Source organism: Patagioenas fasciata, chromosome 1 (assembly GCF_037038585.1).
Source record: "Patagioenas fasciata isolate bPatFas1 chromosome 1, bPatFas1.hap1, whole genome shotgun sequence".
Classification (NCBI taxonomy): Eukaryota; Metazoa; Chordata; class Aves; order Columbiformes; family Columbidae; genus Patagioenas; species Patagioenas fasciata.
Window position 1 is genome coordinate 133,814,972 of NC_092520.1, and position 15,496 is coordinate 133,830,467.

The 15,496-nt window shown below is 38.0% G+C and overlaps 1 protein-coding gene across 1 annotated transcript; it reads left to right on the forward strand.

The window, feature by feature from the left end:
• Nucleotides 1–7,232: 7,232 nt before the first annotated feature.
• On the forward strand, nt 7,233–15,052 carry LOC136103177 (killer cell lectin-like receptor subfamily F member 1). The gene is made up of 6 exons (XM_065841139.2): nt 7,233–7,296; nt 11,468–11,566; nt 12,957–13,101; nt 13,680–13,824; nt 14,333–14,448; nt 14,908–15,052. The coding sequence occupies exons 1-6, from the start codon at nt 7,233–7,235 to the stop codon at nt 15,050–15,052; spliced, it is 714 nt and encodes a 237-aa protein (XP_065697211.2).
• Nucleotides 15,053–15,496: the final 444 nt, after the last annotated feature.

Consider the following 15,496-nt stretch of genomic DNA (forward strand, 5'->3'; position numbering starts at 1 on the left):
GTATACTGTGCAGCGTGTCCATTTCTTTACTCTTATTCCCTTTAGATATAATGGAAACACTGACTTTGAGCATATTACTGTTCTAGTCTATAAGAGCTGCAACGATAGACCTCAATCAGTTCATAACTTTCCGAGGAAGAAGAAATATTCTAATGAAGAAAAAAGAGTATTTCATAAATACTGCTGAGGTTTCACTAACACAAATCAACAAGTATCCCAAGGTCAAAGTGGTTTGCTTCTCAGTTTGATATCAAAGAATATCTGCATGATCTCTGTGGACACTCTGGGAGTTGCAGTCCAGAAGACTCATGCCCCTGTTCTCCCTTGGATGATGTTTGTCCCTCCAGTTTCAGATTGCTACCCCTGGTTGCAACCTGCCATTGCTCTTTCTGGAAGTCCTATGACTATGGACAAATTGAGAATAAAAAAATCAGCTCTTGTAACTAACTGCATGTTTTAAATTTAATTTTTTCTTTGTTAAAAAATATAACCATGTGATAAATGGAACAAGAAAAGGCTGAGAAGGCAGACAAGAAGACATGAAGACTCAGAAGACTGCTACAGTATTTGCTAATAGGAGATCCAAATTAAGATCATTAATACAATTAATATAATTAATATAATACAGATGTAGTGCCATGCAAATTGATTTAATCAACCCTTTATTTGGAAAGAAGTCTTAAATTAATACCCTGCCCTGACAGGCAGTATTTAATTCCGTTTTCGTATGTAATTTCCCTGCAAAGGAGAAGGGATGTTAAAATCACATTCTTCTTTTTCAAGTGTAGTGGGTTAAACAAAGTACATAATAAATAATGTTTAAAAAATCATGTGCTTTCATTACGGAAAAAAAAAATCCTGTATTAAGAGTTGCGGACTCAAGAAGACCTCACAGAAATTCAGTACCTTAGAGTGTATGCAAAAACAAACAAACAAACAAACAAACAAAAAGGTAAAGAAAGAAAAAGAGCATAATTGTCACTCCAAAGATCTGGACTTCTGGACTGGGAGATTGTTTCATTGTTTTCCTGGTGGAGATTAGAATACTACTAGAACAGGTCTATAACTTTTAGTTTTAACCCTTTTGCAAATGGAGAAAATGAGACAGGAAACTAAAAGCTGGTACAATGCCCATTTTTATAGCGAAGCTATTTTAGATTATTGAAAGACATCATGTCTTTTCAAGTCAAAACTGATCAACACTAAAATCTCATGCTATGGAGATTTTCCTTTGCAGAGAGAAAATAATGGAACTTTTGGAGTTCTGAATTATTCTTCAAAAATACCCTTGGATGTGTGAGACATGATTTCCCTCTAAATACCTTTCACTAGAGAACATATTTATTCACCGGAAAACTTTTTTTTTTTTTTTAATTGGAGTTTGGGATTTTGGATGCTGTGTTTTGGTGGTGGTGGGTTTTTGTGTGTGTGTGTTTTTTTTTGTTTTTGTTTTCTGTTTTGTTGTTGGTTTGGTTTGGTTGTATGGTTGTTTATTTTCCAGTATAAAGTTCAGATTTATTGACTGGAAGTACTCCAGATCTTCTTTGAGACCCTTAAAAACTAGACTCACCTTTTGAAACCAGGAAATTCCTAAGTAAGTTGCGTACCACTTTTAGAACCTTGGTTGTTTGTTGAGTTCCTTTAGAAGTCTTGGGTGAAAAACATCTGACCTTAGCCATTTGGGCCTATTAGTTTTGCTGGTTTGTTTGATAACCTCTTGCTCTGATCTTCCAAAGTGAGACACACCCTCTCATGTGTTGCTCATGAAGAAGACTCCAGTATGGGAACATGCCCAAGTTCCAGCACAATAAACGCATGTGCAAAAAAGCATTGATTTGTTTTTTTTTTTTCCCATACTACTATGTGCCCTTACCTATAAGCTGATCACCTGTTTCCTTACAGACCTTTTGGCAGGTTCCCTGCTCCTGAAGAAGAGGGTTTTCATCTTTTTTTGATTTCTTGCTAGCTGCTCCCCAGTTTCTTGTTTTTCCTTATTGTGTTTTCATATTCAACTTTACTGAATTTATGGTCCTCTCCTTTTGCCTTATTTCAACATCTACCTTTTTGTAGGTTGACTTCTTGCTGTTCATAGCCTTTTTGCTTGGTTGTTCAGCTTTGCCAACATCCACCAGATCTATCATTTCGGTAAGAGGAATGTAAATATCCTTCCAAAATAAAGAAAAAATCCAAGCATGTTTGACTTGGATTTACAAAACTATGTTGCCAAGAAAGGATCTTTGTTTCCCTTTGTTTCCCTTTCCTAGAATTCAGTTTAAAAACTTGTTTTCTTTTTTGTTTGTTTGGTTTTTTTTGTTTGTTTTTTTTTTTTTTAAGTCATAAGCATATGTTGGAGTTCACAAAAGAAAAGTATATACCATTTTATATATGCATGTAAGTGACTTTCATGTTTTCTTTCTGCTGAAATAAAATGTGAATTGTGAAGTCTGTTTGAGAAACAAGAAGCAGGATGAAAGAGAGATGAAGCCAGTTCTTTGAGCACGAGAAAATAGGAGTAACTAGATTTGTGGTCTTGTAAAATGCTATACACATCAATGGTAAGTACACACATTCTCAAAAAACTCAATGTGAACACTCATGTTTAAATAAAAAGTATTCCTACATTTTCATGGACTGCTCTCCTGGCTTGGTGTTTGGGGCCAGATTCCTTCTGTTGATACAGTGATTTACATTTTCAAGGCTTGTGACTGTCTCGTACCTTCATCCCCGCAACGCTGGTATCAGGTTCTACTGCCAGCCTGTGAACAACCTTGAACTTAAATTACTAACTTCTTTAATAAACAGCTCTGCTTTTTTAGCTCCAGCCTCAGCCACAACTAGAAGACACTGCCTGTAAGCATTATTCTCCTTGACTTTCCTCTAGTACTTTCCCCATGTTGCCGTTGCCTTTGGTTAGTGTGGAACTAAAACCTCAGTAATAGATTGGCGGATATTGCTATGAGATCACTACCCCTCATGCACAGTATTATTGGTTTACCCTTCTTGTGTCTTCCATGCTCCTCCATTTTCCTTGTGTATCCATCTCTTTGGTATATCTTTTTGTAGAAGTAACTAATAAGCTTTGACACAGTAAAATCACCATTTTGTCGTGCATTTATATGGTACTCACTGTTTCAGGACAACATTGCTGCAGTACACAAATTAATAATAATGCCATCCTTGTTCGAATTGTGTCAAATCCATGAAAATACTGTAAAAAGAAGGACTGGTCAAAGTTTAATGTTTTGCTGCTACATAGGATTCAGTATGCATGTTAATTAGCTGCATTGTTAGAGGATGTGTACTGCATATATGCACCAATTACTTGGTTAATTTAAGGGTGGGCTGTTGTCATGGGAAGGTAATTTAGGGTTCAGCTTACTGCAGAAAAATGTTTAGGTTTCTTAAATAGAAGTGTGACTCAAAAGAATTCGTTGGTGGTTTCACTCTGTTATTTACTGCATGGGGGAAATATGTCAAGCCAAATGCTGCTGACCTTCTCTACAGATGTCCGTACCAATCTTCACTCCCTGATAACCATTCACTCCAGAGCCTGGTGTCCTGGGGCTCCAGAGGCAAACTTTCAGGTGAGGCCATATCCGTCGCAGTGCAAACTGTCAGGATTCTTCTCTCCTTGATAACCATTCACTCTGGAGTCTGTATTTTAGAACTCCAACAGTAAACTTTCAGGTGCCTGATAATTGTATACAGAGCAGACTTTCAGGAGACAAAATTCTTAGGAAAATAAAAAATTTAATGGAGTAGAATAGCAGAAGGGCTGGCTCAAGCTGGTTGCCTGCATAGAGGTCCACCCAAGCACAGAAACCTACAAACTTTTATATCTTTACAGACCATTCACACCAAGATCCAGTTCAATAGCAAAATTTCACCACCAGGTTATTTTCTCTCCATTGGATCTTTTTTCTGTGACTTCACGAGGGCCTTTGTTTTGTTCAGTTATAGACATTGGGTTAGGTCCATATCATTGAAAGTGCCATTTTGTCTGGATAAATCCTTTCTTCTCAATGAAGTGCAAAATAGGCCCTGCTTTGCAGATATCTGTAATGTCTCTGCATTAGCCTTGGACTGTTGTTTTTCCAGTCAGTTCCACTTTTCCCAGCAAAATGCAAGATAGACTTTATCTTGCAAGCATTTGGTGTAGTCTGCAGTTGCTTTTGGTAAATATGAGCTTAAAATTTTAGCAAATCTAGTCTACCAAGTAACACAAATCAAGGAATATATTAAAAAAACATACAGCCTTATATCTCTAAATAATCCATTACATTTGGTGTGCATCTACTTAAGCTAAATGATCACTATTGAACTTGAGTTGGGCTCATCTACCGTTCTGTGAGTAATAAATCCATTGCCATACAGTTCACTTACTTAGCAGGGAGAGCTCAAAGTGGGCTCATCCAGGCTCTCATATTTATAGAATGAAGTGGTTGACTTGTAGTCAAATTGCATACAGTAGGAAAATTCTGCATGAGACTCCCAGCACCCACAAGCCACCGGTGTTCAGTGTGCCCTTCTGCTTCCCTGTGGGTCTCCTGGAAGGACTTCTTGGCCTGGCTGTGGCTCAGGCCTTTTCCTCCTCTGGAGCCTGGCCCAAACTGCTGCTGGTTTGGCTGGGGGCGGGGGGCTGGTTGAGTGTGTCTGCCACAGCTGTTATCCATTTTAGCCTGCAAGACTGTTTTTCCTTTCCTTGGGTGGGTTTTCAGCAATCTTTATATGTAGATATATGAACATATTTTCACTTTTACTCTGAATTTTAAAAACTAATTCAAGAGTGTAAAGGGGATCTAGTAGAAGTGAAACGTAAAACTATAATATTTGAACATTTTATTTACCAGATACATGACTTTTAAAAACTGTTTTTTCCTGTGCAGAGGGTAATCCACATATCAATCAATTTCTGTCATTCCCATAGACAGTCTCTTGCTAATCTTTTTAGGGGTGTCCTGAGACAATCACCAGACCCACTGCCTTTGATTTACTAGAGTTTTACACAGCTTAGCAAATATATAAGAAAAAAAAAAAGAAAAGAAAAATAATATAGACTGGTAAGACGATTGTGGTGGGTTGACCTTGGCTGGCTGCCAGACATCCATACAGCCTCTCTCTTATTCCCACTCCTCAACATAACAGGGGAGAAAATAAGATGAAAAAGCATGTGGATCACAATAAAGGCAGAGAGATCAGTTACCATCACAAGCAAAACAGACTCAAGTTGGGGAAAGTTAATTATTTATTGCAAATTAAAATTGATTTGAATAATGGTGAGAAACAAAGACAAAAAGATTAAAGTAACACCTTCCTCCTGCTCCTTCTTCCCAGGCTTAACTTCACTGTTTTATTCCTGACTTCACCATCCTCATCACCCATCACCCTGAGCAGCACAGGCGACATAGGCTGTGGGTTCAGGCCATAATATCTCTTCTCTGCTGCTCCTTCCTCTTACACTCTTCCCTTTCTCCAGCATTGGTCTTCCATGGGCTGTAGTCCTTCAGGATGAACCTGCTCCAACATGGGTCCTGTAAGTCCCACATACTCTCTGTGGGGATGGATCCATCTGTATCTGTGTGTTAAGTGAAGCAGGGCTTGTTTGGAGTTGTCATGTCTTTTATTTGACCAGCTGTTCCATCCAGTGAACATAAAAGCTATAGCTCAGAGCATATAAATCATTCCAGGGCTGTTCTAAAAACAGTTAAAAACTCCATATTCAAATTTTGCCTTCCAAGCATCTTCTGAGAAAATTATTCAGAAAGCTGGTAACACTGCAGGGATTTGTCTGCACTGGGTACAAGAGAGTCATTTACCATTGTGATGCTGCATGGTAGGCACTACCCCCCTATAGAAACAGAATATATTTGTTCGTCATTCAGTGCCTTTTGTTTCATACTGAGCTATCAGCCCCAGGTAGTATGTATGAGTTTGAAAGACTTCTCTGGAGATGACTTTTTTTTTTTGTAGTTTGTGATTGTACTGCATACAGCTTGACCCTGGCTTTCTGGTACTAGCCACAATGTAAAGCTGAGGTAAAGATATTTTGGTTTCCAAGCTTAAATGGCAATTTCTAATAATCAAAGAGGTTGTCTTTAAGAAATCAGGGAATAATTTCAGTCTAGTGGTCTGGATGCATTTATATTCCTCCAAACTGAGATAAGTGTCTAGGACACTAAGTATTTAATTGCAGTCTAATAACATGACGGTTTATGTCTCCCATGATATATCACCACTGGACAGTATATAACCACATTACAGGTGAAACCACGAGGTAGTCCTGACCCAAAGAAAACTTTTGTGAAACCTGGTGAATTTGATAGCAGTCAGAAATCATTATAACAACTTCAGAGAAAAAAAAATAAAAAACACAAACCCTTTCAATTTTCTACTGAATTCTCAATTTCCAGAAAGAAATATTCCAGACTAGCACTTAAAAGATCACCAAGAACTTGGTAGAAGCTCCAACTTCATTTTTTTTTTGAAAGGACCTTGCATAATAATTTGAAAGTAAACAACTCTTTGCTGATACAAAAAGCTCAGAATTTTCCTTTGAAGTGCAACAGAAATTTTGCAAGCTGTAAGTCTTGAAGAGATCTTCAGTAGTTCCATGCCACACAAGTCTCCATTTAAAGAAAGGCATTAAATTGCACAAATCTATCAACATTTGCTCAAGTGGACAGGCACAAAGCAAAACCAAGGATCAATACGTGCCCTTTCCACCTATTTAATGAGACATGCACACAATCTTCTTCTGGTAAAGCAAGAAGCAATTCCCAGCATTTGAGAAAAGCACAGAAGTTGACACAGATGATGTCAATGTAAATTAAATGAGAAAAGTCCAATAAATCAGTAAAATGGGCTTGAGGGTCTCAAGTCTGCTCTCTCATGTGGAGGAGTGCATGTGCATTGGAAGGCTGCAGTTGAGGACTGTGGTATTGCATTGGAAAAATGCCATCTTAGAAGTGTCTGTTAGAAGGGTCTGGAGTTGGTCAGAGAAAGGCATAGGAAGTGAAAAAGAAGAGAAAAAAAGAGTTCACTTGTCTGCAAAGTTTATACTGTTCATTTCCTTTTCACAGTCTGCCTACTGCATGGCTTCAGCTAAAACCACAAATAGCCATCCACTGTCCCGTTCCTGTTTATCACAGTTATTTGAACCATTTGCCATGACTTAGTTTGGTGTTAACAGTCAAATGGTCTTCAGTAGAAAGAAGTGATAGAAAGACCTTAAGATGGAGAATGAAGAAAGTTATACAGAACTTCATTTCAAAGCAAGGAAGAACAACTCCAATGCAGGTGAGCATACAAGCATTCATGCTATGACTTCAGACTTGTTCTGTAAATAACAAATCTCTCCAGCTATATTCAGATATATTTGAGTTATCATAAAAAACCCCAAATCTGCCAAAATTTTAGTTGGTATTTCTGAAGTTGTCCATGATGTATGACAGTATACAGAGAAATATGATGGATAGTAGATAAAATGCAGTACTAGGCTTGGAGTACAGCTGCTGACAGTCCCGGTACAAAATGGAGACTATGAGACAGAGACATATGAGGAAAACATGAGGTAGTAGTTATCAGCAAGTTTGTCAGTGGTTAATGGCTCATTAGCCATTTAAGTTTTCTACAGAGTCTTTGCTTGGGATTTTTGGTATGCCTTTTTTTTTGTTTGTTTGTTTTCAGGAACCACAGTTAAGAAGAATTTAAGAATAATTTAAATGAAAACTGTGTGACAGTAACTTACTGTCCAATAAGCTTTTTCAAAAACTTCTGGGGCTTTTTTTTGAAAATGTCAGGAGCAACAAGGAAGAAAGTACAAAGCTATATGCTGGAGGGCACATATCATATAGCTCACCCTTGCTAACCTTTCTTTCTTTTAAGTGTCCCAGGGAAGAACTTCTCAGATCATAAATACCATGTCCTCAGAGCAATTAGACATCAAGTTTCCAAGCAGTTAATTAGCTATGATGATCAGCTCTTGAGAAATCCCGACTGCACATTCATGTAAGAGCCATTTTTAACAGAAAAAAAGCAAATTACTCAGTATGACTGGGTAAACTGTGTGTAATTTTGATGTAAATTGTGCCAGTTTGTCTATTATTACAACATAGGTGAGAGCCTGTTCCCAACAGTTGTAAAAGCACAGAACCAGAAAAATGGAGGGAAAAAAAATCAGAAAATTTAAAGCTAATATTTAGTTAACTAAGAATTTTCAGTGGCTTTTAAAACATTTGTCAAAGTGCTAAAATACACTACTGTAATGGAGTAGATGATTGAATATTTACATATAAAAGAAACAGAAAGTCAGACAAAGTTTACATGGCACACATACAGAATAGTATGTAATCGCAAACATGAGGAGCACAGAGTTGCAAAGCTGGGTTTAAAATGCACTTCTTGTGTGATTGGGTAGCACGACATGACAGGGCAGCAGAAAGACTTCAGGTAAGCAACTGAAGAGAACAGTGATTTCATTGATCTTGTTAAACAATGCACTGTAAGCTGAGTCTTTACTGGTAGTGAAAGGTGTGTGAGCGATATCTTTTGATCAGCACAGACCAGTCATGGTGGCATGATAAACACACAGAATACAGAAGTGCATTCACCAGAGTCGTTAGAAATGGTTGCAATGCTTCATTGGCATAATCTAGCACAATATCTGTGCCAGTTCCTATGGCACAGAAGGAAGACCACAATGCAGAGCTCCCCTTTCACCTTGCAGTCCCACCCAGCCTTGCCAGTGGTGCAAGCTGCAGAGCCGACTTGAGAAGCTGGGCAAATGCTGCACCGTCAGCACAGCAGCATTGCTTCTCCTAGAGCTCACCCTGGGTAGCTGTTTTGCCTGACATTGTGCAAATCTGAGTTGAGATTAGACCCCAGACACCCTAATTGCCTATTTTGTATCAAATCACTGCATAGCACCCAAAGGAAGAATGAAAACACACACAGATGCTTAACCATAATATGTTGTGTAGCTAGCAAAAACTATTGCATTCTGTTTGCACATATTTGCCATCTAAATAGGGTAGCAATACAAAACCAGTGGAGATTAGCTGTTTGAATATTTAAAGATGACTAGTCACAGATACAAAATTTTCCAAGTAAGTATGATTGAATAGACAAATGAGGAAAAAAGATGTTTGACCTCTGTGCAAAATGGTGATAGCTAGCAATGAGAAAAGAAGTGAAAGTATTAGTGGAAATGAATTTATCATGTGGCAAAAAGTTTGAGTCATTTCATTATTTGAAATACAGCTCCATACATTAAATTTTTGAAATAATAGTGTAGAAGCAGAGAACTTTTCAAACAGCGGATTCACATCCAATCTGGACCACCAGCATTTGACAAAAGGATACTTCCATGGAGTACTTCTGATACTAGATACTAGAAGATACTAGATACTAGAAGACAAGCTCACTACAAGGCATAGTATTTTGGTACCCTTTTTCTCTTTCAAGAACAGCCATTTCCATGAAACAAAAAGTCATCCTTCTGTTATCCTCTGACTTTATTCCTTGGTCCTAACTCACAGAAGTTTCACACATAAATTTTTTTTTTTTCCCCATCATGATAATTTTGGACAACGAAAACAATGTATAATGCCTTTGTCTTTCTAGAAGAACATTCACAAAGTATTTCCTGAACATATTAATCTTAGAAAACTAGGAAGAAAAACTAACATGACATTTCCTGCATAGCTGGTTAACAGCTAACTGTTGTCCTCGCTGCTCCAAGGAAACCTCTGGGGTATTATAGAACATCTTTTATGTCTCCATTATTTTAAAGATCTTTGCTGTATTTTAGCCTATATTAATTATATCACTACCCCTTCCAAGCGCATGCTGACAACCTGCTGGAACAAGTCCATTGGAGAGCTTCTGAGGTAGTGGGTGAGTTAGAGAAGTGATGCAAGAGGAAAGGCTGAGACAATTGACTTTGTGCAGCCCTAAGAAGAGAAGGCCGAAGGGAGTTTTACCTTTCTGTTTAACTACTGAATGGAGGATATAGAGAAGACAAAACTAAACTCTTCTTGAAAGTGCACATTGAAAGACACAAGTTGGAACATGGGAAATTACAATTTCATACAAGAAATTTTTTCTTACCTTGACCGTGGTCAAACACTAGGACAGGTGCCTGGAAAAGCTGTGGAATCCCCATCACTGGAGATATTTAGAAATTGGCTGGATTAAGCTTTGAGAAACCTTTTGTAACTTGACCCACCTTAAGCAGGAGTCTGGGCTAGATGGCCTCCTGACATTCCTTCCAGCCTACATAGTTCTGTGGTTCTGTGTCAAGATATGTAGAAATCCTGAAATAAAATCAGTGAGCAAACAGAAGCAGCAGATTTCACTAGGAAGTGGTATGACAGTAGAGTGACAGATCTGAAGATTGTTGAGCAATATTGAGAAGATTCACCATTACTGTGCATTTCCAGGCTTTTCTGATACTAATTATTAAATTAAATTAACCACCATGGGGTCACATTGTCCTTCCCATGGTTTCTCTCATTGTCGGGATGAGCCATCATGTCCTTTCTCTCTCTTTTCCTTGCTCTCAAGCTACCTCTTAGCAACTACACGAGGAAGTCGAATTTCTTTGAGTTGCCAGGGAGCTCATCTTTGCACCTCTATTCACTGACCTTAATAAAGCATCCAGTCTGCAAAGAAGACCTGTATAATACACTGATACTTACTTTTTCAAACATTTTGTAGTAATTTTCCAGGTGGGATTGACTGAACATAGAATCATAGAATAATAGTATCATTTTGGTTGGAAAAGACTCTCAAGATTATAGAGTCTGACCATTGGATCAAACATCAACGACTCAATTTAAAAAAAATCTCCAAATTATAATGTGCACTTTTCTAAAGGCCTTTAACTTGGCTTCCAGTGTACAGGTGACAAAATTAATTAGTGAGTTCTGGAGTTACAGAGTTTAATATTCAGATAATCTACTCATCCTTTCTTGATTGAAGGTGGTGGTATTCATAGCCCTAGAACCTAATTTTTGTTCTTACATGTTGTATATATCTCTTTCTCTGCAACTGTTAAAAACTTCAGTTCTTCCTTTTTCACTAAGTTTGTGAGGTTTTCTTTAGCAATTTTTGTTAAGTGTTTACTGTGATATCTAACAATCTCCATGATATCTGCATGTGACATTCCCCTGCTCTGGAGAAGCAGAAACTGTTCAGTAGCTATGCAAAACCTCAAATGAACTGTCAAACAGTGAAGACAGCATGAGAAAATCCAATCCCCCAAAAAGTTTTCATAACTGAAAGTTTATTGGAAGCAAGAACCACTTGATATGCAAGAGGCAATCAGAAGGGAAAAAGCAAATGTGACAAAGCACACAGCAAAGTGACAGTGATGGGCATTCTGTCTGAAAGATGTCTAGAGAAACCCAGGTTTATGGCCTGGGTATCAATTCTTGCTGTGTTTGTAAAACCCTCGTATCTCTTGCAGAATTTTCCTCTATGTCTTTGGGCTTGCAGTATTTTGATGCTTTCTCAGGATTTCTGAATGTTGTATTTCTTGGAGCTGTGATCACCTTAATTCAGCAATGTAAGTGACCAAGTGAAATGTTTTGCTTTAATTCCTGTGAAATGGACAGATATTTATCGTTAACTTAAACAAGTTTTGTGAACAAACTATTTTGATAAGGTAACAAGAACACTCATGCTTTCTACTACTGTTTTTCTGAGGAATATGGGAGGGAATCACTGTCATTTTGGGGCTGTGGATCTGCAGAAGGTCAGTGGCTTCCAGAGGATCATTGTATGTTTGGGCTGTATGAAGAGGGCTGGAGTCTTCCTCACTGTCCAGTCCCCCACTCTGAGAGTCCCTACTATTCCTTTCCAAAACTGAACAAACCACCAAGGTTTCTAGCCAGAGAATCCATCCATCAGTTTGGAAAAACTCTTTAAGCAATGAAAAAGAAGTTACTCAGGTAGATGGTACAACTGGAACCCCTGCTGTCTCCTCCTCATCCTCACAGACAGTCTTCACCTCCTGATGCCCTGTTTTGCTTACCTTAAGTCTCAGCCAGTCCCCCCTGGCATGTACAATGGGAATGTGAAATGGACTTCAGGGATGGGTGAAATAGGAGGCTGGAAGATGGTACACATAATGGGAAAAGACCTCTCTAAACTGAAATAAAAATGTGTGCCTCTAAGTTTCTAAAAGTGTCCTTTGCATTGTCCACAGAAATTGTGCACAAGCACTGAGTCACTGACAGCATTGATCATGTATGTACAGAACTTAGCTATCCATCCCAGATGGATGCCACTATCCCTGAGCATCTAAAGTTAGAGATCATAGAGAAATAGTTGCAGTTGCCCTGGTAAAATAAGTTGAACAGTTTTTAGGTTGCCATCAACAAACATCCAAATATCGATCAAGGAGTGTAATTTTAGTTTCTGCCTTTAGAATACCTTGACCTGGTAGTTCCAATGTTCAGCCTACTTCTGGACATCAAAATCACTTTGCACATCAAAATCACTTCAGAACACAGGAAAAAAATGAGAATTCAGAAGCCCTTCTGGGCAGAAGTACCTTGCGGACTCAGCTGTTCTCCCTTTCTCTGGATGACATTCTTGCTGTCTCGCATCAACCCATCCTTTTCTGAAATAAGCTCAATAGCAATTTCAGGAACTGGAAAACCAAATGAACAATCATTTTATTTGAAAGACAACTGTTGCATACCATGTTGTCAAAAGCATGATCATAATGGACTCTACACTATCTTTGTGAAGTCAGTCACCTCGTGTTTGTTTAACGTATATGATTTAGATTCTCAGTTCTCCACCTACCATTTACAGGAGAGCTGAAAGGACACACGAGAGATCTGAGTTTCTGCTTATAACTGCTATTATTATCCATGCAAAAATACTATGAGGTTTCTGTACAGTTCACTTGTGAGCTTTACATTAAAATCTTGGAGATTTTTGTCCAGGTCACTTGCTATCAAATGCCATGCAGAAGCCCAGAGAAAATCTTTCTGACAGTGGCAGTATTTTTGAGGAAGATCTTCATGACAACAACTTACTGACTACATTGAAAGAAAGCTTGTGCATACATACAAATGGTAAGGAAATAAAGTCTCACTCATACTAGCATAAATGGTTTGAAGTTCTTGAAAAGATTAATATAAAAACACCTTCACAAATAAATTGACCTTTTGGTACCAGAATAAACATGTTTATATTGATAAAGATGTATAAAGAGATCTATTTTAGAGTTCCATCCTTGAAAATTTTAGTTTAAGCAAAAAATACAAGCGGACCATTGTTACTGAAGGTCTGTTATTTTCCATGGATGTCACTGAATTGTACTCCTCCCAGTATGGCTGGGATTTTATCCATGGCTTTTGCTCCAATAATTATGTAAAATATTTAGTACGATTATCTAGAGTTCTGAAATATTTAAAGGCACAGAGTGATCCCTAATCAAATAATTACTATCCTTATTACTACTGTAAAGCAGAGACAATGTACTTTCTTAAAATAAGCTATACCATCACAATTTCTGCCCCATCACTGATTTAAAGCTTCTTTATCTCTTATTCAAAAGCCACAGAAAGCCAGGAGGAGCCGCAGGAGCCAATAATAATTATATCAGTTGTAAAAAAAAAAAAAAAAAAAGTGAGAAAAATCTCTTCACCCCAAACTCTTCCCAGATGTGAACTCTGCCCTACTGGCTGGAAGCTGCCTTATGGGAGATGTTATTACTACTCAGAAACTTGTGACACCTGGGAGAATAGTAGAAAGTATTGCTCAGAAAAAAAATCCGAGCTCCTGATTATAGAGGATGAGACTGAAATGGTAAGCTTGTAAGGTACTCTGTGCTTTAAATATTCTTTTTACTTTGTGAATGTCTCTTTCGTGCTCTTGATTTTGCTTAAATGTGACCAGGTTCAGACAGTTACTTCTAGAGCACCCAGGATGATAGGCTGACAAAATGATCACCTTACTTCTTCGTAGGGGGCAAAAAGAAAGATAACTTCAGCTCCTGTAATTCAGATCAGCCTGATGGTCATCTTAAATGTGCTAGTGGAATGGGCATGGGGGCAGCAAGTAGCCAAAGGTTAGCTCCTCGGTTGCTCCACTTACCATCATTAGCCACAGTACTGAGTGTAGCTGAGAATCTGAACTAATTTCCATGTGGGTGGTTATTTTTTCTTCCCTTGTCAGTTTCTTGGAAACATTCTCTGGAATCCTTGGGCATGAAAACCTTGCTGCTTTAAAATATTAATTACCACTATGCACTGCTTGGTGCTGGAGTTATATGAAGTGTCATTATATATGAGTTCAAAGACATCTCTCTCTCCAGGAGTTCTTAAACAAACTGAAGGATAAAAACATTTGCTTTGTTTGGATTGGATTAAGCTTTGATGAGGAGGAAGGAAGATGGGTATGGGTCAACAATCCCAAATATCCAGGGCACAGGTAGGTTCATTCTGGTGTTAAGCTGTGTTGGTTTCTGTGACATGTTCTTCACTCATCGGGCCTGGGCCATTCAGCCATTAGACCATGAGAAACTAGTAGTTAGATATCAGGGTCCATACTCCAGTTAGGCAGCTCAGTCAATTCTGATTTTTCTTGGTACAAAATTCTGATCAAAACATGTAGTCAAAAAGTTAAATTCCTTGACAGGTCTCAGAAAATGGACTAATTTTATTAGGAGGTACCTATGCTGTGTAAGGTTTTTACTCCTATCTGCATAACAAGCAGAGAAACAGAGAAAGCGTGAAGCTTGGTAAACAAGTAAAACCTGTCTCTATGTCAGAGAATAAAAAAAATTACAGCATAAAGACAAAAATATCCAGTTTTGTAGTTTCACTCTTTCTATATGCAAGCAAATTTTTTCAGTGATCTTCATATTAGCGTGTTGTTTATCTCTTGCAGTTTTACAATAAAAGGAAGGACGAAAGAAGAAAAATGTGCTGCCTATAAGCTGACAGAAATACATGCTGATAGCTGCCAGTCCACATACAAGTGGATTTGCAAGAAACGTGCAGTCCATCTGAGTACCCAGGATATTGTAAAGTAAAAGTGAAGAGTTTTTGAAGGTTTATACCACTTTACAGTGGGTAGGTTAACTGATGTAAAATGAAAGGGAAATTGTTGACCTGAATTATGATGAATCAATGCATTCTGATTCTATTTGGGATTCAAGTCCAGGAAGATTTCAGGCTTGTGTCTCTTCTTTTTCAGGATGAAGCTATAAAATCTATGTGTTTCTGTGCATGCTGATACAGTGCCTTTTAGAGCTACTAAAATAAGTAGCTTACTAATTTTAAGTAGCCTATAGAGTCTGAGAGTTGTGTAAACCATAGTTAAAATGAGAGGGTCTTTTTTACCAGCCTGGCAACTAGATCTTACAGCAGGCAGAAAGTTACTGCTGCTACTTATTTCAGGTGAAGAGGTGATAATCAGTGCTACGCACTTAAACAGGTCTGCAGATCTCGTCACTGGAGGTCCAATATGAGAAGAT